General features: G+C 46.6%; 1 protein-coding gene across 1 annotated transcript; it reads right to left on the reverse strand.

Moving 5' to 3' along the window:
* Nucleotides 1-1276: 1276 nt before the first annotated feature.
* Nucleotides 1277-19114, reverse strand: LOC104256345 (tumor necrosis factor receptor superfamily member 1A). The gene is made up of 10 exons (XM_059817657.1): nucleotides 19076-19114; nucleotides 9140-9341; nucleotides 8701-8829; nucleotides 8250-8393; nucleotides 5495-5576; nucleotides 5100-5167; nucleotides 4764-4886; nucleotides 4376-4413; nucleotides 3445-3604; nucleotides 1277-2876 (listed from the first exon to the last, which is right to left on the reverse strand). Exons 1-10 carry the CDS (start codon nucleotides 19112-19114, stop codon nucleotides 2575-2577), a joined length of 1287 nt encoding a protein of 428 aa, XP_059673640.1. The 3' UTR covers nucleotides 1277-2574.
* Between the last annotated feature and the right edge of the window lie 1122 nt (nucleotides 19115-20236).

Raw genomic sequence — 20236 nt, forward strand, 5'->3', positions numbered from 1 at the left:
GGGGAGGCGGACCGCGCCGCTGAGACCATCGCGGTGACAGGGGAGCGGCGAGTCATCGGTGCTGTGGCGCAAGGGAGAGGCGGTCAACGTATTTTATAACGTGAATGTTTTATATACGGGCAGCGTGGCTTCAGAGTTAGGTACTCAGTGAGCAATAAGGACGAATTAAAAATAAAATTATGTAAACAGCTCGAAGTTCCGCTTTTCCGGTGGCCGCTCTGCCCAGGCCCGGAGGAGCCTCGGCTTTCGTTTTCACACCCATCACCTGCCAAAGTCATCTTCCGTACCGCGCAGAGAGCTTTAGCGCTCTCGGAAACGCCTCACGGGCCCGGGTTTCTGCAGAAGTGGTGCACCAAAGCACTGGCAACGCAGCAGTGGCCTGGGGCCTGCTGCTTGGGGCTTACCTTGCGCCGTGAGCTTTAAAATACCGGGGTTTTAAATGATGAACCACACAGCTTGATGTGGAGGGGGAAATAAAAAGGCTAGATATCATACCTGGAGAAGATTTCTCAGAATTTCCCCACTTTAGGCACAGTTTCACATCTAGAACATGTGCTTCTAGTAGTTATACCACTGTGCTTGTCGAACACAAATTATGAAAGGAATACAAAGTGTATCATCATGAGCTTTGTACCATCTCCTTTGATTTAAAAAATAACAAAATAAGCCTCAATTAAAAAAAGTAGTATGTAGGCAGAGCAAAACAAAGCCTCAAACTGGGAATGAAAACCGACTTCAGCTCTTGGCTTTGTCACTTGATTCTTGTTGGGCTCTTTTCACTTTCAAGTTTCCTCATCGGTAGAGTAGGAACGGTCCTCGCTGCCTTAACACGGTGCTTTGGTTCCTCAGACAAAAAGATGCCTCTAACATTAGTATTGAAGTATAATCTATTATTATTATTTTATTTAAAGATATTTTCCTCTTTAAAAAGCCAAATACAAATTGAAATGATTCATTGAATATTGTTTAAAAAATTCACTTTAAATATGCTAGCATCCCCTTGGACTCTTGAGTATCTGAGAAGACCTGCAACCAGATTTAATTTCAGTCCTACTTCCTGCCCTCAAGCCAGCTTCCTGTGACTTGAAGGCAGCTAAGCTTTACGTACAAAAGTTTATAAAACTTTTTTTTTTTTTTTTTAAATTCATCAGACCACCAAGCCACCCACTCTTGCAGCCCACTCTTGCCACTTCTGGAAGTTATTCCCCTTTCTCTGCCCTCACCCACAGTCACAGAAGAGAAGTTGATATGGACAAAACTGGAAAGGAGGCAGAGGTAAAAATACGAATTTTAATTCAGAGCATTTAGTGTATTTACAATAGAAAGCTTCTCTCTGACCAAGGGACGAGAGACTAAAAAAAAAAATCCACGTTACAAATGTGTGGACAACCTGCACCTGATGCAGGCTAATTGATTTTTTGCTACTTCTGCTTCACCCAGGGTAATACCCATGAGAAAGTGATGGTGAGAGCCTGGAGATGGTACCAAAGGGCCCTCCCACCCAAGCAGCAATCACAGAATGCAGTCCAGGAAGTAGTGTGAAGTTATTCAACAGTTGCTAAAAATATATATATATATATGTACACATACACAGAAGTCCCATTTGCAGTTAGATCAGATTCAGTGAATCGTTCAGAGATGGATAAGCAGGTAGTCACAAGCCTACCGACCTGTGTGCAAGCACAGATTTGCAGAGGCGCTCACGCAATGAGGTACGTAGGTACCTTCTCAACCAGACGCACACACACATTCCTCTTCCCTCTGCACTTGGACAAACACACGGGCAGGTGTTTTGTTAATGCTATCTTACATGGTTTCTAGGTACAGAAAAAAAAAAAGACCTTGAGAAAAAAAGCACCAACCCTTTCATCTGACTCACTGGCTGGGAATCCTTATTCCTCTCGAACCTGAGGGAAATGGGGGTGTGGAAAGGATAACATCCTCCCGTTTCTCACAACAGAGCCACCACCATTTCTGAATCTCTGTGATTTTTGCCACAGCGACAACTAGTTGATACCAAAAGGGGGCAATCCTCTCCTGCTCCCAGAAATAGGCACGTCCTCCCACTGCTTCCCTCGAGTCAGATTTAGCAATCAAAGGGCTGCAATGTGAGCCAGTTCAACTGTCTGATCTTGCAGAAAGATAGACCTGCAAAAAGTGAGCGAGTACTTCACCATCTGAACTTAGCCAAGTCACCCTACAAGTTTACCCACCACATGGTGGGTGGAGCACCTGTTTCAGCAACAACTTGTCCGTAGAGTAGCTGATCTATCAAGTCACTCTGAGCTCGTTCTCATCTTGGTCAGAGTCCATACACCACTTCCTTTATGAAGTGCTTTCCCTCCTTGAGACAGGAGTTGTTGCAGAAGCCTGTCTTGGTTTAAAGATGCTGAACTACATGGTGGTTGAGAAGCAAACCTCAGCCTTCCTCCAGCATCATCTCCTGCTGTCTCCAACAAACCCAGTTGAGGAGCATTAGAAAGATAGGGAGGTATGGGCAAAGGAAGACAGGAAAGGAGGGAGTTATGATCCTCTCTGAATAGTCATAGCGAGGGCAACTAAAGCAGAAATAGATTAAAGATGGCTGTGGAGGCTACAAGGTTGCGGAGAGTTCTGGTTTAGCAAAGCCTCTTGAATAGCTTCACTGCAGCCACTCAGCTCCATCTGGTTGAGAACACAGCTGATGCGCTCCACAGTTGCAGCATGGCCCATCTGCAGTTTCCACAGTCTAAGCATTTCATACTGGGCATCTCGTAAACGCCGATGCTCCATCTCAATTCGCTCTAGATCATAGTCACTCAGACCCAGACGCCTCACAAACTCCTTCCACCGAGATGGCAGTACGTGATCCACTACGGTGTAGAGAATGGCAGGGTCTGAAAAGAGAAGAAATGAAGTGTGAGAACCAGGATTCTGCAGCCTCAAGGAGAATGCGAATAATCGAGGGCTGGATGGTGCCTTGGGATCGTGCACTGCCCCCTCCTTGTTCAGGTCTTCTACAGAGTAGTCAGACAGACTCATGTCATGTCCAGACTTGCTTTTATCCCTCAAAAAGCAATGGGAATGCTTCCATATGCTCTTGTGTAAGGTTACGAGCAGAGCCGAGCACACATGCTTAGGGCCTTGCTGCCTCACGTTCCTGCCAAAAGAATGCTGAGGGTCACCATCCCAGAGGCGTTAAGACTGACAGCACATCACCACACATGACAATCCATTTTGCTGGTAGGGAAAAAGGGACAACAGAAAGGCCCTGCGTAAATGTTTAGCATATACAGCCTCACAGGCTCTGGGCACGATTCTGCCTTTGTACTGTGCCATGCATGAAGTCTAAACACAGCTCGTGTACACCAGGTAAGGTCTGTCCAACATCCTCCTAGCTGCATCTGCATAACCAGGTTCTCGTTTGCCTGGGGAAGGAAGGAAGGATAGGGGAGTTTCACTTACTGTCTGGAAGCTGTGTCTTCCTGGCAGGTCTGACACAGTCTGGTAACTCATGTGAACTTTGCGGCAGAGGTGCAGGTGGTGGTGTTGCATTCACTGAAAATTCTGTTTCCTTCTGGGACTCAGGAAGAAGGATGGAAATTTCACTTCTTTTTACCTCAACCTGAAAGACACATTTTCTTAGTCCAGAATCACCTGCAGCAGCACAATACTCCTGTCTCCTGCATGGAACCACTAGCTTTATATCCTAAAATTTATCCAAGATAGGTGGGGAGCAGGTGCTGAGGTTTTAATTCTTCCTATATGCCTTGTTTGAGCAGAAGGCACCAAACATTTCTTTCCAGCAGAACCCAAAGAGTTTAACTCTCTTTAGGCATCAAAAAACAGTAGTCTGGAAAAAACGTTTCTTTGCAAAATCAGGTAAGGATGGGACTTGAAATCACCACCATTCTAGAAGCTCCACATGCCACCTTTCCCATCAGCCTTCTCTGTAAGGCTGTGGACACCCCACCTCAACTGTCGCTTGGGCCCCCTTAATTGCAGAACAACAGTGGACCTGAGAGAACACTGTGAAGCAGCACTGAGAGGCTTGTGGGGTCACGATCTGAAGTGAAGTAAAATTAGTTAAATCCTCCAAGCTTGGGGTCTATAGGGAGAAAAAGGGATTAAGGACCAGCTATCTGAAAAAAATACATCCAGAAAGAAAAGAGCAGAAAGCCAGGAGTTTGAAAAGCATCCTCTGGAAGAGGGGAAGTCAAATGTTAATGGCTCCACCCTCTACAGAAAAGACTTCTGAATTAAACAGCCCTATTACTCAGCTCATTTGAAAATACGAGGCCTGAAAACAGCCCAGGGGGAAAAAATGTTACTCTGGGTCTCAGGCTAACATAGTTGAAAGTGGAAGGAAAGCTCTTATACCCATCATCTTGCTCACCTCAGATACTGGCTCCTTGGTTGTCTGCGGCAAAGAAACTTTAAAGAAAAAAAAGAAAAAAGAAAGCAGAATTATTTTCACTTCCTTTCTTCCCAGAGAAAACAGGAAAGCAGCTATTCACAGTCCTGCCCTCAAAAAGGTTTTATAGCAAAATGCACATCTCCCAGCCATGATCTTACACCCACTTCCAGTCACAGCTATGGGCATGGATGCAGAGTTGAAAGAACTGCACCAGTAAGCTTAGCTGTCAAGTGCTCATGTTCCACTGGCCTCCAGGAAAGCAGAGTAATGGGATCCCACTTTTTCCCTCATACGTGCACACATACACAAACACACCGAGAATGATGTCTGTCCCAATTAATATCACTGCATATGCTGCTGTACTCACCACAGGAGTAGAAAGACGACACTATCCCATTTTTCTGGACCAGCTTCACTACTTTATTTACAATGTAGAGGACAGAGATAACTCCAAATATTGCAGTGATGATGCCAAGGACAAGGCTTCCATCTGGACAAAAGGAAGAGGGCAAACAAGTGAGTGACTGAGAAAGGAAGAGGTAAGTGCTAGAGGAAGAACAGCAAGTGAAGACGTGGAAATGGTAGGGAGAAAAAGAATAATGGCTTGAGAGAGTGGAGAAAATAACACTTCACAAAAGGCATTAACAGAAGAAAAGCCCACACTGAAAAGATTCCACTGTCTCTCGGTTCCCTCAGCACTCACTCAGCCCAGATGAAGTCGGTGAGGTAGTCACTGGGCTATGACACTGCAGGCATTCTTCTCCAATGCAGCTGAAAGAGAAAATCAGAGAGGTGAGCGTGCATGAAATGAAACACCAGCCAGTTGCAACAATCCTAAGTAACAGACAAGTCACGATGAGCCTGCAAAGCAGAGCAATGTAGTGTAGCTAGTGACTTTGGGTTCTCAGTGGGCTGATGCCTACACACAGAGAAGACCAGGGCTGGCGGAGGGGAAGACCCAATTGCCCCAGAAAGGCAGAATGTTGTAAAGTCATGTCAAGATGGACAGAGCCTTGAGAAAAATTTCCTCCCCCTGTGGGGCTTGTGTCTGCTGTCTCTCCTACTCAGCAGATGGGCATACAGAGGAAAAAAGCTCACCTGTTGCAAGGCCTGCAAACATTACTAAGTGTCAGGAAGAATCGAGGCTTACACCTGCAAATTGTGTCTCTGTTCTTTGAACCTGTAGAGAAAAGAAAAAACCGTTGTCCTGATCCGGACAGAGAAGAAAACAAAACGGAGAAAAATCCGCTCCGAGATGGGTGGGAGATGATCCCTCTTTGAGCCTGGAGAACTGCTACTGAAGAAGAGAAAGAAGATTCAGTCTATGTTTGAGGACAGGGTTAGGGGAGGACAAAAATAATAAAAAATAAGGGTACCGCTGTCCCAGTAGGTCGAGGACCTCTGTGGAGGCTTGGAAAGGGACTAAAATGACAGTACAGCTGAAATTGGTCTAATGGATAATGACAGTTCCAGTGCAAAAGTGGGGAAAGTCACTCAAGTTCAAGCATGACAGGAAGGGGAAATCACATTAGTCAGGCAAAAATGAGGGAGAAGTGGTTCCTCAGCAGCTGGGACTGGTGAGGAAGTCAGTTCAGGGCAGGGAGAAATCACTTCAAGCTGTGGGGCACACATCCACTCTTGTGACCTGCTATGCTGTGAGTGGAAGGAGTAACAAAGGAAAGAGCTATTGCTTCTAAGCAAGTCACAGTATGGAGACCGAGTAAAACAGGTGTGGGGAGGAGCAGACAAGACTAGTGATGGAAGGACATAAAAGTTCCACGAGGGGAGGGAAAAAGGTACTAAAACAAGCAACACGCATTCTGTGGCAAGTGAGGGACAGGACTAAAACAGTTCTACATCAGCCAAGAGGGAAGGAAAGTGCTCAAGGACAGTGTACAATGATGACTCTTGAGGATAGGTGTAAGCGTGGGAACTGTGACAGAGAAAGATTACCGAGCACCAGAGGGAATGCATTCACCAGTGAGACAGCAAACCTCACGCTAGGCAGGGTAAGAGACGGGAAAGGGATCAGGAGAAGCAGAATTTGCAAAGAAGAGGGGATAGCTTTAGGACAAGGTAAGGAAAATTTAAGGGACATGAACAGAATTACCGCTGGGTAAAAAACTGGCTGGACGGCCAAGCCCAGAGAGTCGTGGTGAATGGAGTCAAATCCAGCTGGCAGCCAGTCACAAGCGGAGTCCCCCAGGGCTCAGTTTTGGGACCAGTCTTGTTTAATATCTTTATCGATGATCTGGATGAGGGGATCAAGTGCACCCTCAGCAAGTTTGCAGATGACACCAAGTTGGGTGGGAGTGTTGATCTGCTCGAGGGTCGGAAGGCTCTGCAGAGGGATCTGGACAGGCTGGATCGTTGGGCCGAGGCCAACTGGATGAAGTTCAATAAGGCCAAGTGCCGGGTTCTACACTTTGGCCACAACAACCCCAGGCAACGCTACAGGCTTGGGGAAGAGTGGCTGGAAAGCTCCCCCGCAGAAAAGGACCTGGGGGTGTTGATTGACAGCCAGCTGAAGATGAGCCAGCAGTGTGCCCAGGTGGCCAAGAAGGCCAATGGCATCCTGGCCTCTATCAGAAAGAGTGTGGCCAGCAGGAGCAGGGAGGTGATCGTGCCTCTGTACTTGGCTCTGGTGAGGCCGCACCTCGAATACTGTGTTCAGTTTTGGGCCCCTCACTACAAGAAGGACATTGAGGTGCTGGAGCGTGTCCAGAGAAGGGTGACGAAGCTGTTGAAGGGTCTAGAACACAAGTCTGATGAGGAGCGGCTGAGGGAGCTGGGGTTGTTCAGTCTGGAGAAGAGGAGGCTGAGGGGAGACCTCATCACTCTCTACAATTACCTGAAAGGAGGTTGCAGAGAGGTGGGTGTTGGTCTCTTCTCCCAAGTGACTAGCGACAGGACAAGAGGAAATGGCCTCAAGTTGCGCCAGGGGAGGTTTAGGCTGGATATTAGGAAAAATGTCTTTACTGAGAGAGTGGTGAAGCACTGGAACAGGCTGTCCAGGGAGCTGGTGGAGTCACCCTCACTGGAGGTGTTCAAGGAATGTGTGGACGAGGCATTGTGGGACATGGTTTAATGGGCATGGTGGTGTTTGGTTGATGGTTGGACTTGATGATCTTACAGGTCTTTTCCAACCTTAGTGATTCTGTGAATTAGACTACAGCACAAAGTGGAGGGTGGCAAGCAGTATTTGGTTAAGATCTCATCTCCAGTCAGGAATCAGAAGCAGCTTGGGGCAGCTAACATGGGTACTTCTCCCAAACTCCTGCATCGTCCCCAGGTCACGCCCAATGGTACTGGGCACAGTTCAGCATTACCTGAGCAGCTCCTTAGTTTAAAATATTGCACAGTACACTGTGGTGGTTCAGCACCCGACTGACAAGTAGTTCAGCTGGGTACTGGGACCAGCGGTATTTTCAAACATTGTACTCAAAAGTGCTTCCAGCAGTCGGTGAGGGAAATGCAATGAGCATCCGAAGAAATATCCACATAAAGACAAAAAAGGAAGGTAAGGGTGAAATCTGCTCTAGAGCATAAAGGCCTTGCTTCAGTACATGCACAGCGGAGGTACCAAAATTAAATAGAAAATATCTCCTCAAAACAGCCAAAACCAAGGACAAAAGGAAGGTAGAAACTGCAATAGAAAACAGGGATCGATGCCAAGGCAGGCAAAAAATGGCAGTCTTTCTGGGGAAAGGGGCAGGCAAAATCAAGAGTTGTTCCAAAACTACAGTTACTTCAGGGCAAGGCTCTGCACCATGTCAGAAAGAGACCAGAGGGCTGCTATTGTCTACCCTAGTACAGTATGTCCATACTGGAATCATATCCATGCCGTACTCACAGTTGGCAATAATCCCATTGACGCATGAGCTGCAGTTCCTACACTGGAAGAGATCGGGCAGGCCAACCTGATACTGATTCTTCCGACAGCCACATACAGTATCTTGCTTTGGGGTGCAGGGGGTCTCTACTATCTGCAGGAATTCTGAGGAAAGAAAAAGCAATTATTCTCCAACCTCTTCCCTCACCTTCAGCTGAGAGCACCGTTATGATGACAGGTATTGCTATCCCCTGATTTTCCCAGGCAAAGGCCAAACAGGCCTGGAAACTGTGTCTCAGGCTGTAGTAATCTGGTAACCCTTATTCCTGCTGTCCCCAATCCCTTCCCGTACGCTGTCCTTCTGCCCATTCAATTGCTTACTTTTCCAAGCTTCCTCACTCACTTTGCCATACCCTCCACCCCCACACCTGCCACTACCACCCACTTGCCTCAGGTCATGTAGATAACTCACCTGTACGGCAATGTGTACACTGGAAGCATTTAGACATGGTGTTATCAACAGCCGTGAACGTGCCATTAGCACACGGAAGACAGACAGGTGCCTGGTCAGGCCGATCGCAGTCTTTTGCCTTATAGGTACCTGCAAGAAAATCACTTAACAGAGCTCTGACAGGAAAGCAAATGCATTGTCTTAGGGAGGATGGGATTCACTGATTCCTCAGAGAAACCCTGGAGTTGATGGCGTAATGATTGAGTATGCTTCCTCTCACCAGCGTGAAGGACGCTGACAGCCCAAAAGAAGAGACAAGGAGTAAGAATTTATCTGGGTAGGCATAGGTACCAAGGAAAGGGAGCACTGATGTAGCTGTAGGACAGAGACAGTTTGAGAGTGCAGGACAGAGAAATGCCCGAAAGGTGAAGGTCGCTGTCACTGTACTTATTTTACGTACCTGCATGGCACCTCATGCAGCAGTGGGTCTCTCTGGGATGTAGGTATTGTCCTAGTTGACACTGCACCTGCCTCTTTTCTCTCCTCAAGGGGTTAGAGGGGTCTCTTCCATCCAAGGCTATCCGATGGACTTGCAGTGTATATGGCACTGGAGCAATTTCTACAGATTCTTTCATCAACACACAGACAAATGTTAGGATAACCTGTAAATACAGAGGGAGAGGGAGAGAAAGGGAAAGCAGGAGGGAGAGCAACAAGGTGAGAAAACATCATATTCCCTGGCAGACTGCACAAATGACTTCAGCACTTACAATTAAATCTTTTTATAACAGTGAGTTCAATTGACTTGACCAATTCTGATATCAGGACGCTGCACTGACAAAAGTGTGTGGGGAGATTATTTACCAAAAGAATCCCCAACAAACCCATGCCTGTGATCTGTGCTATTAATACGCCGTACGATGGTCTCTATGACAAACTGGTTGTATATAAAGCAAATACTTTTCATGACGTGCAATTTATAGATGGAATGCCTTGAAAATGCTGCAGCTTGCAAGAAAGTTACTCAAGAGCAAAGGAATGTTTTTATTACGGAAGGCAGTAAGACAGCCCATCTAGAAACAGTTACAGAGAGAAGAATGCATCCAGTACTTGCAGTTCTACTGAATAAATAAACCAGATGGGAAGTCTGGAATAAGAAGGCAGAGGAGGATCTCACTGCATGCAAAGTACAGAAAAGCTTCCAAAACTCCTCCTGAGCAAGCCAACCCTAGAGATGTGGGCAAGTTAAGTTTTCAACTTCTCCCCCATCAAACGTACATTTTTCCATTTAAACTGCAGCTGTTAACATTCGGTCTGAACAGTCTGCCACAAAAATGTGCACTTTTTTCTTTTTTTTTAGAATTCCTTTAAGATTTACTTGCTATTTTTCATTTTGAAGATGACTTGTCAAGAATTTTAACAGAAACATTAAGATTGGCATGACTGCAGTATGACTGTAAGCATGTGTGCGTGCGTGCATCAGCGTGTGTGCATACATGGGAAGGAACAGCAGAACAAAGGGTTAAAAGAACAGCCTGTACCAATAATGAAGGACACCATTCCCTGGACGTTGCTTTCAGGACACTATTCCCAGCAATGAAATTGAGAAATCTGCTGTTTATATCACGGCCAAAAGGTCTACACTCTGGTAAGACCACAGCATAGATGACTCATCAGCAAAAGACCCCGCACCAGGAGGATGGTAACGAGATTGCAGCATATCACAGACACAATTCCTTTGCCTGTTGACCCAAAAGAAAAACAGACCCTAGGCATGTATTTCAAACATGCATTCTGAAAAAGAAAAAATATACAATAACAAAAAGGTTAAAAAAATAAAAAAAAGAGAAAAAAAAGAAAAGAAAACAAAGAAAAAAAACAAAAACAAAACCAGGAAACAACTTGGTCCAAGATTTATGGAGCCTGAGGTCTGCAAGTTCCTACAGCGAAGGTCCATCCCGTACCAGCTGATGACTCCTGAAAGGTATGATGGACTTGTCCAAAACCTAGTTCGTAGTGGCATGAAGAACCCCTGCGGCACAATGAAGACTTGACAGCCAGTGTCCCTTGTCATCTGCATTGCACACAAGTGATCCTGGCCACACCATCTGGACATAACACATGTTGGTGCTTCTGAGTATGTCACAGAGAGTGTGTGCGAATGTAGTCTGTGCATCAGATCGTGTGAATGCCTGAAAATCAACTCTTTTTTTGCAAATAAATACCACCCCACCCCATTCATACAATCTCACGCCAAGTTTTGCTACACTAACTTCCCTACATTGTAACGTTTTCCCAGCTTGCTTGTTTGAAAGCGGCAAGATGCCTAGCTGTACAGGAACAGCTTCAGAGTTCCGTTTCTTTTTGCTTTTTCAGCTAGGAGAGTTACAGCCAAAGCAAAGTAAACCAATAAGGGTAAACCACAATGCTGATACCAATTTTGTGGTTGCAAGCTTAAGAAAGGATAAGCAAAATGAGATGGCTATGACAGCCTCACGCTGGCCTGTTTCTCTCAAAATTAAAGCCTTGGGGGAAAAAGGTGCATACATGAAAGCAACTTAAAACGTCAAGAAGGATAGGACTTTGCAACTCTGACAGAGCAAAAACCCCATTTTTCAGAGAGGTCTTGTCATACAAAGACATATTCAATAGGCCAGATGCTAAAATGGTGAACAGGAAAAAAAAAAAAGAACTACATGTTTAAATAACTATGGTTTCAGACTTAATTAGCTGACCACAGGATAAATATGAGGACTCCAACAACAACTCAGTAAGAAAGAAAACTCGTTTCAGCAGCTGATAGTCTTACAAGATTGATGCTTGCAGGAAAACGGGTAAAAGATCATTCACACAGATGGTCTGACAGCAACAATAAAAAATCCTGATTCTTTAGCCAATGATTCATCCCCTGACATGGGAATATATACAGCCAGCCTACAAGTCAGACAAGTCAGCAATAGAAACAGCAGAGGAAAGCATCAGAGATCAAGCCAAAAAACACATAGAAGATTGGTCAGATACACCTTCAAAAACAAAAGAAAACAAGAAAGGTGTTTTCAGTTTTTCAGATTAAGTGAAAGTATGTCTGTAAATATAATCAAACCAGAGTTAACACATTATTACTGATCAAAATCTGAGGAACAGAGAGTCATAGACCACAAGTGACTCACAAACTAATGACTCGGCCTTCCAGAAAAATCATTCACATAGTGGAAAAAAAAACACCACGATCTTAAGCAGCTCCCCAAGCCATTCAGCAGTATACTGACTTATACCAAGGACAGACTTCATAAAATTCAGGAAATACATGAAATTAGAATAGAATAGGCTATTTCAGTTGGAAGGTACCTACAACAATCATCTAGTCCAACTGCCTGACCAATTCAGGGCTGACCAAGTTAAAACATGTTATTAAGGGCATTGTCCAAATGCCTCTTAAACACCGACAGGTTTGGGACATCGACCACCTCTCTAGGAAGCCTGTTCCAGTGTTCGACCACCCTCTCGGTAAAGAAATCCTTCCCCACGTCAAGTCTGAACCTCCCCTGGTGCAGCTTTGAACCATTCCCACATCTCCTGTCACTGGATACCAGGGAGAAGAGACCAGCACCTCCCTCGGGAGAAGAGACCAGCACCTCCCTCTCCACGTCCCCTCCTCAGGAAGCTGCAGAGAGCAATGAGGTCACCCCTCAGCCTCCTTTTCTCCAAACTGGATGAGCCCAAGGTCCTTAGCCGCTCCTCTAGCTAGACACGCCTTCCAGCCCTTTCACCAGCTTTGTTGCCCTCCTCTGGAGGCATTCAAGGACTTTCACATCCTTCTTAAATCGTGGGGCCCAGAACGCACACAGCGCTCCAGGTGAGGCCGCGCCAACGCCGAATACAGCGGGACCATCCCCTTTCTTGACTGGCTGGTTGTGCTGGATTTGATGCACCCCAGGATGCGGTTTACCCTCTGGGCTGCCAGGGTACGCTGCTGGCTCCTATTGAGCCTGCTGTCGACCAGCACCCCCAGACCCTTTCTGCGGGGCTGCTCTCCAGCCCTCCTCTCCCAATTTATACTTGTGCCCAGCGTTACTCCATCCCAGGTGCAGAATCCGGCATTTGGACTTGTTAAATTCCATCCCATTAATCATTGCCCAATGCTCCAATCTATCTAGATCCCTCTGCAGGGCATCTTATCACTCAAGAGAATCAACACCACCTCCCAGTTTGTCAGCAAGCTTGCTAATGGGGCATTCAACTCCTGCATCCGGATCGTTGATAACTACATTGAACAGAACTGGCCCCAGGATTGAGCCCTGAGGAACACCACTGGTGACCGGTTGCCAGCCAGATGTAGCTCCATTTACCAAGCACTGAAACCTCAAGTCATGGATAACAGCTCACCAAGGCAAAGTTTAGAGGTTTTCTACAACTGAAATAAGGCGATTTTCCATCGTTAGATTTACAACATGCTCTGATTCCACCCACCAGGAGAAAGAATGAGTACCCACTAACCAGTGCTGCATAGAAAAGTGGACAGCATGTATTACCTAAGCCAAATGATAATTCAAACCACCAAACCACATCATGCGCACTGGTGATTCACGTTTTTAGTGAGCGGGGACTGCCCAGGGAAAAAAAAAAAGTCAGCAGAAACTCTAGGTTTTACTTCTGAAACTGCTGCAGAAATAAACAAAATATGGCAGATGAAAACCAGAATGCTGCTGCTTTAAATCATTCCACCCGTCTGGGTGACAGCTATGTGCCCCGCACATTCTCCTCACACAAAAGGCAACCCTAGTTCCTTCTCACGTCTTATGCCAGCACTTACTTCCTGACACCTACAGTCAAAAAAAAGCTGCACAAGCCCAAAAGCTCTTCTGTGCAAAGTTTTGGCAGCTGAGACAGGAGTTAGGAGCCCCTGCACCATCTTCAACCTCAAGTATTCTTGAATTACTGCCACCGCTACAATTCACACCCTCGCTGCTGCTTCTGCCTCACCAGACCACGCACAGAGACCTGCAAGTGAGGTGACATCTCTGCAGAGTAAGGCAAAGAACGAAAGGAGCGGCAAAGATAAAAGTGAAGAACGCAGCCAGATGCAAGAAAGATGGGTGGGGTGGAAATAAGAAGGGACATTTGAGAGCAGTGTTCTCAGGCCAAGGAGAAAGAAGGCACAGTGTCTGAAAGAGAGGGACAGCGCAGGGAAGTGCGGTGTGTCAAGGCTACCCTATTATCACCTGCCAATGTCCACAAGGCTAGGAGATACCAAATTACTCAGCATGGATGCTGGAGGTCTGCATCATGCACTCTGCCCTCCCTGTGCAGAGCTGTGGCCCCGCTGCTACCGGTAAGGCTCCTCGCCCTCAGGGAGAAGGGCGGAGGAAGCAGGTACAGTGACACACAGGTACGACAGTATGATGGGAAAGAGGGGATGGAGAGGGTTGTGCTGGGAGCAAGATTCCCCTTCTAGAAAGCCAGTGAATGCTTAGAGGTGGCCAGAGTGGACAAGGCCAGTCACAGAAAGCAAACTGCATGGGAAGGGGGGATTAGACAGGTGGGAAGGGACTCCTGGCCCCACACGCAGCACCTTGAGACCCCACGCCTGTTCACCTGAACTAACAGGAACGCAATACTTGGTGGACCAGACGCTCGGGCATTAGTATTCCAAACAATTCAAGTAGTATTGCCCATCCCTAGGCTAATGTTTCAAATACCTCCAAATTAATACTTTCCAGAGTTTTAATCTCCTTAATACAAAGGCATAAAGCTGAAAATTTCAAAATAAAACAATTTTATAAATCCAGATGTGCTGTTAAAATCCAGTGATTAGGATGCTTACTCCTTTTTATGTACATACCTAACATATTCATCATGTAATAAAGTGTTTCCCCACGCACAACTTATTCAACTTTTCTCTCAGAAAAAGACTTCCAATTTGCAAATTCCATTTTTAAACTAAAGGACTACCTGCAAGTAAAAGGCATTACAAGTCATTAGAATTTCTCAAATATTTCTTAATAGAAACTTCCCTCGGCTTAAGAGTTCAACATGACACACACCAATACACAAGTAATCTACATATCACTCATCTGTAAGCCTTTTTGATGAGTCATAAAAAATTAGCCAGCTTGGAAGTTCAGAAGAAAACAGGGAACCTGCTCAGAGTAATGAGCTACCAAAGAAATCAGGGTGCAAGATTACCCCTGTGTTCTTTGACCTCTGCCGTTTCCAAAAGCTCTTCAAGGTTTGCATTTTTTTAGTTTGCTATACAAAGATGCATGGGAAACCAGAACTTCTGCTTTAGAGATTGAGAAATGTATATTAAAGCAACATTTACAGGAAGCTTTTCTCATTGCTCACTAAAACCTGGAAAGGTCAAAAGGATGATGCAAGAGCTATTATTATAAATAATCCTCCATTTTATGAAGATCAGATGGAGGAAAAGCTGTATTTTAGGCCTTGTCTAAAACAAGGAGACTGGATAAGAGCTTTCATGCAATGAAGAAAGGTCTTAGAAATCTTAATTTAAAAAGAATAAAACTGTGATTTATCTATAAAGATCATGAACTTCACATCATAAAATTTGTGTATATATACAGTATATAAAGTTAGAAGTTTTTACTTCATCTTAGCAGAGATAAAGAAAAGAGTGAAAAAGGCAGTAGGTGATCACAACTGTAAGAAAATAACTTTTTAATTTTTCTTTAGAGGACACAGTGGTGAACACTATGTCCGAGTCACAGACACGCAACACCGCCGTAGTTCGCCCGCCTGCGTTTGGGGCTGACTTCGACCGCGCAGCTGTACAGCCTTGCATCGGAGAGCCCTCGGAGCAAGAGCTGCGGGAAGGCTCAGTGGGGGCCTCCCCCTTCAACCCCGAGCTGATTTTCAGCTGGGCACGAGCCCTTGGCCCCTGCCCGCGCTGTGCCACAGCTGTGCTCACAGCCCTTGTCAGAGACTCACTGGGTGAATTTTTTTAAGAGTCGGGTAATTGTCATGTGCTTGAGTCCTATTCCTTGGACCTGACATACTCCTGCTTGCTTTAATAGAGAAATGCCGTGACATTGCTTTGAGATGTGCTTTCTGCTGGCTGGTTCCCAAGACAGCAATAGAAAGATCTGTGCTACCGAGGGTTCGAAGGAAGCACTCCGTTATCCAGGGATGAGGACAAGATTATGGAAGAGAACACAAGACATCTGCCCCAAATAAATGGGGGGGCATCACTTTGTGATGACTAAAGAAAATGGATGAGAAGGAGCTAAATGACAAAATTAGTTTTACCCCAAATAATACTGCTAATGCAGAAAATGGATTACTTAATAAAAAGTAAGGGAAAGGCATCCAAACTGACAATACTGATTACTTGTGAGAACTTAAACTATCACATAAATGAAATTGGCACAGACCCAGATATCAACATGTTCCATTTGGGTAGAAGTGGACGGTCATCAAAAACAGAAATTAAAATTAGATCAATAAGCGGATAAAAAGTGGAACGAACCTGGTTGGACAAAGCAATCAGAAATGCAATGAAATGCTATGAAATATTAGTAAAAGATTTGAGGACAAAACGGAAAGTGTTGTTCTGCCAATGTATAAATCCATAAGGACTGTATCCAGACTGTAGTTCTGGTCCCCGACCCTGAGAAGATAAATTAACTCAGATATGATACAGAGGAAGGTAACAAGGACAATCGGTGGTACAGAATGGCTGAGCAGAGGATGCTACAGCAGGACATAAAGTCATGAATGCCATGGAGAAGGTAAACTGGGATGGCTGTTCTCCATCTCTTTCAAAGCAAGACCTAAGAGGCATCGCATAAAACAAGCGGGAGACAGGTTCAAAACAAATATATGGAGGTACTTTTTTAGCCAACATGTAGCTGAGGTGTGGGACTCCCTGCCAGAGTGCTGGGGGTGCCAGAAAAGTGCCTGGGTTCCAAAAGCCATCATCACACCCATCAGCTGAAGGAAAAAAAACCACACTCAGGGGTCCGACATGTGAAGACACCATTTCAACTCAGGAATTCCAACAGTCACTGATCACTAGAAGCTGGGAAAGTATTTTTATGTTTCACTGTTGTACGCTTGCCCTGCTCCGAAACCCTTGGTAGACTGTTGGCCACTACTGGAAACAGGATGGTAGGCCCAACAGTTCTTTCTTACAATGCTCTTAGTGGCTTGGTTTTTGATTTTTATATAACATAGCTTCTGACTTCAAAATTGCAATTCCTCCCTCTACCTTCAAAAGGAATCAATGCCAGAAGCACCTTGTGGCTCTTTTGTCTTTTTTCTTCATAAAACTGAACTGCCTTTAATAAATGAACTGCCATTATATTTTTTTTGTTTCAGTGAGACAGAAAACACACTGGCCTCAACCAAGACAGCTGCCATTTTTTCCACTGTGAAAGTTAGGAGTGCATGGGGAGAACACAGAGGACCTGGAAATGACGACAAGGACAAGCAAAAAGAGAAAATGCATGGAAACAAGCTACAGGAAATTTTGAAGAATCAGAGGAAACATAAAAGAATCAGAAATCTAGAAGGGGGGCATCAAGGGAGTAAGAAAGGCCATGAGGGCAAACGTAGCATAATATGGAAAGTAAATGGCAGATGGAAGGGCACGCGACAGAGTGAGAATTGTAACACTGAAAAAAATAGTATGAGTGTGGTGTTACTGAGAACTGGAAGTGACAGGTAAATAGGAAGGGAAAAATGTCCTCAAAAAGAAAAAGAAATCCCACTGAAGGACAGTCTCCCTCCAGCATACTATTTAACTGAAGACAATGTAATGAATTTGGGGAACCCAATGATTTTTTGGTGCATTTTATTGCCAATAATATGAATAATATCACATGTAGTATCTGAATTACAGCAAAATATGCACACCACTCTACTTAAGTCAGAAATATGCTTTTCTAGGTTTGCTAACTGCTTTTAAATCTATATGCAAGTCATCTCAACAGATGATGTATCCTACCTAGGTCCTGAGATGGTAAGTGATCCACAGTTAGTCAAGGCATAGAGTGCTCCTACTCCACAGTTTTAGTTGTGTGGTCTTGCCAGCGCTAGCTGTAACTCTATTGCCTGGTTTCCAAAAGCTTCCAAGCACAAAATATAAAACTTCAGGAAGAAGATAACTTTAAGCAGGGCAATCACAACTTTTTGACAGCAAATTAACAACTAACCCAACATTACAAGTCCAGCGCAGTCAAGTGCAAGTGTTTGTTGCTAGGATGCTCAGGTATTTAGGGATAAACAGTTTGACCTTGTCAATTCTACACCAGAATTTATAGCCATGTCATGATGCTAAGTGACATCACCCCTACTGTCACAGCTTTATCACACATCTGCTGATACTGGATGGTCATTCACCTCCAGCAGTCAGGTTATTCATAAAACTCTCAAACTTCTTTCACAAGTAACTTTTTCACCCGCAAAATTACAATGAACAGCTTAATAATCTTGACCTGAGATACCCAAGAAGGCTAAAGAAGATTTACCAGCAAAGGTAAACTTGCTAAAAACAAATCCCATGGTTTGGGGCGCAGGTGCAGCCCAGTAATCTTTGTTTAAATGCCCACAGAGTAGGAATAACGCTTTCCTCCTTGTTTTAATTACAGCAAGGGGCCCATCCCGTCCCTGGCGGTACAACCGCAGGCACCTGCGGCCGACCGCAGAGCAAAGCGGAGCCGGGTGACTCAGAGCCGGCCCCGGCCCCCGCACACCGGCGGCGGGAGCGGAGCCCGGCCCGGCCGGCTCCCTGCCCTCGACAGGCCACGGCGCCAGCACAGCCCCGCGCCTCGCGAGTTAACGGCCGCGCCGCGGGCTCCAGGAAATCCTCCACCGTTCCTGTAAATCCAGCCGCCTTTTCACTGACTCAGGGATAAATCCCGGAAACGGCGCCGGCGAACCCAGCGCCCGGCGGTGGGTGGGGAGGGGGGGAGGGAGCACCGCCGGCCTCGCCTCGCCTCAGCGGCCCCGCAGCGCCGCTGCCCGGTTACACCGCAGGCGGCCAGGTGACTGCGGGCCAGGCGCGGGTCGGCTTCCCGACCGCCTGTCGCCGCTCCTGTGGGTCCGGCACCAGCCTTCCCCTCCACCACAACCGCCCGCCTCGCCCCTCCGCAGGCAAAAATGGCTTCCCGGGCCCCGGCACGGGGCTGCCGTGAGGGAAGCCAAAGCCCACGGAGAGCAGGAGCAGACCCGGGCGATGGAGAGCCCTGCGGCGGCGAGGAGGGGCGAAGGGAGCCCGCGGCGGGGGAGGACGACGGGCACCGCGCTGCTGCAGCTCCGGGGGAAAGGTCCGCAAACCGCCCGCTGTGGCACCGGAGCCGCCGCCGGTCGAGGCGGTGCCCCCGCCGGGGCACGGTCCCGTCCCGTGGGGAGCGGCGAAACCCCCGCCGCGACTTACCGTCCCCAGCGAGCTGCAGGGCAGCGCCGGGCCGCGCATGGCTCCGCGGCCCGCTACGTCCCCATGGCAGGGTCCCCCGCGTCCAGAGGAAGCCGCCCCAGCCCTGCCCAGCCCCGGCCGGAGCAGCGCGGAGCGAAACTACCCGGGCTCCAACTTCCTGGCGGCGGCGGCGGCAGGAAAGAGGGCGGCGAGCGAGAGGCGGCCCGGCGCCGCGCCCCGCCCGCCCTCCGCACCCGCCGGCGCAAACCCACGGCAGTTTTCCTTCAAAATCTGAGCTGGACAAGCTGAAGAAGAACAACCGGTGGTGCACCGCGTGGCTAAAACTGCTAGAAAACACACGGAGAAGGAGTCAAAGGAGATTCACTGTAATCTTAACATTCCCGGACGTTTGTTTCACCTGTCAGCCCTACTTAACGTCAAGTTCATGTGAAACTTAACCATGTAGTTGCAAGGAAATAGCATCTTAACTGCCTTGTCAGCACCTAAATAATTTCAAAGAAAGGTATTTATCAGCCAAAACTAGTATATTTAGAGTATATATGCCCATCCTGTACTTTTTCATTTAAAACACTCATTCTCTTGTACGCTCCAACGAACCAGCTGCATTGACAGTGCAAATACAATAGCAAAGGGTATGCAACATTCTGCATGAGCTCTGCTTCACTTCATCTGTGCTCTTAACGATAGTTTAAAAATATATATATACGGTAAGGAGTAAGTGGGTAAATAATAAAGAAGTCCCCTTACTTGTTGCCGGTTAAGACCTCGCCCTCATGCTGTTTCAGAACTATTTCCACTCCGGAGATAACGAGCTGCTGCGGGTGTTAATTACCTGGTCTTGTCTCCTTGCCTGCTAGGGGAGATAGGAATTGGCTGTTTGGTACTGCAAGAGACAGGTATCGTGGGCAGGAGGGACTGTGAATGGAAACAAGCTGCAGCACCTACCTTCCAGCTATCAGTTTGTGACAGCGAACCCTCGCTCCGTTTTCTGCAATTATCTCCATACTCGTCAAAGGCATTGCATTGAGCTACTAAGCATTGTTTTGGAAGAACATGCCCACTTCATGCATGCAAGCCCAGAACACGTGTACAATTCACTCTACGCACTGCCTGAATTGCTGCAGACAAAGCCAAACACCTCCTCGGACTGTGTCTACTCTG

The sequence above is a fragment of the Gavia stellata genome, chromosome 1 (assembly GCF_030936135.1).
Source record: "Gavia stellata isolate bGavSte3 chromosome 1, bGavSte3.hap2, whole genome shotgun sequence".
NCBI lineage: Eukaryota > Metazoa > Chordata > Aves > Gaviiformes > Gaviidae > Gavia > Gavia stellata.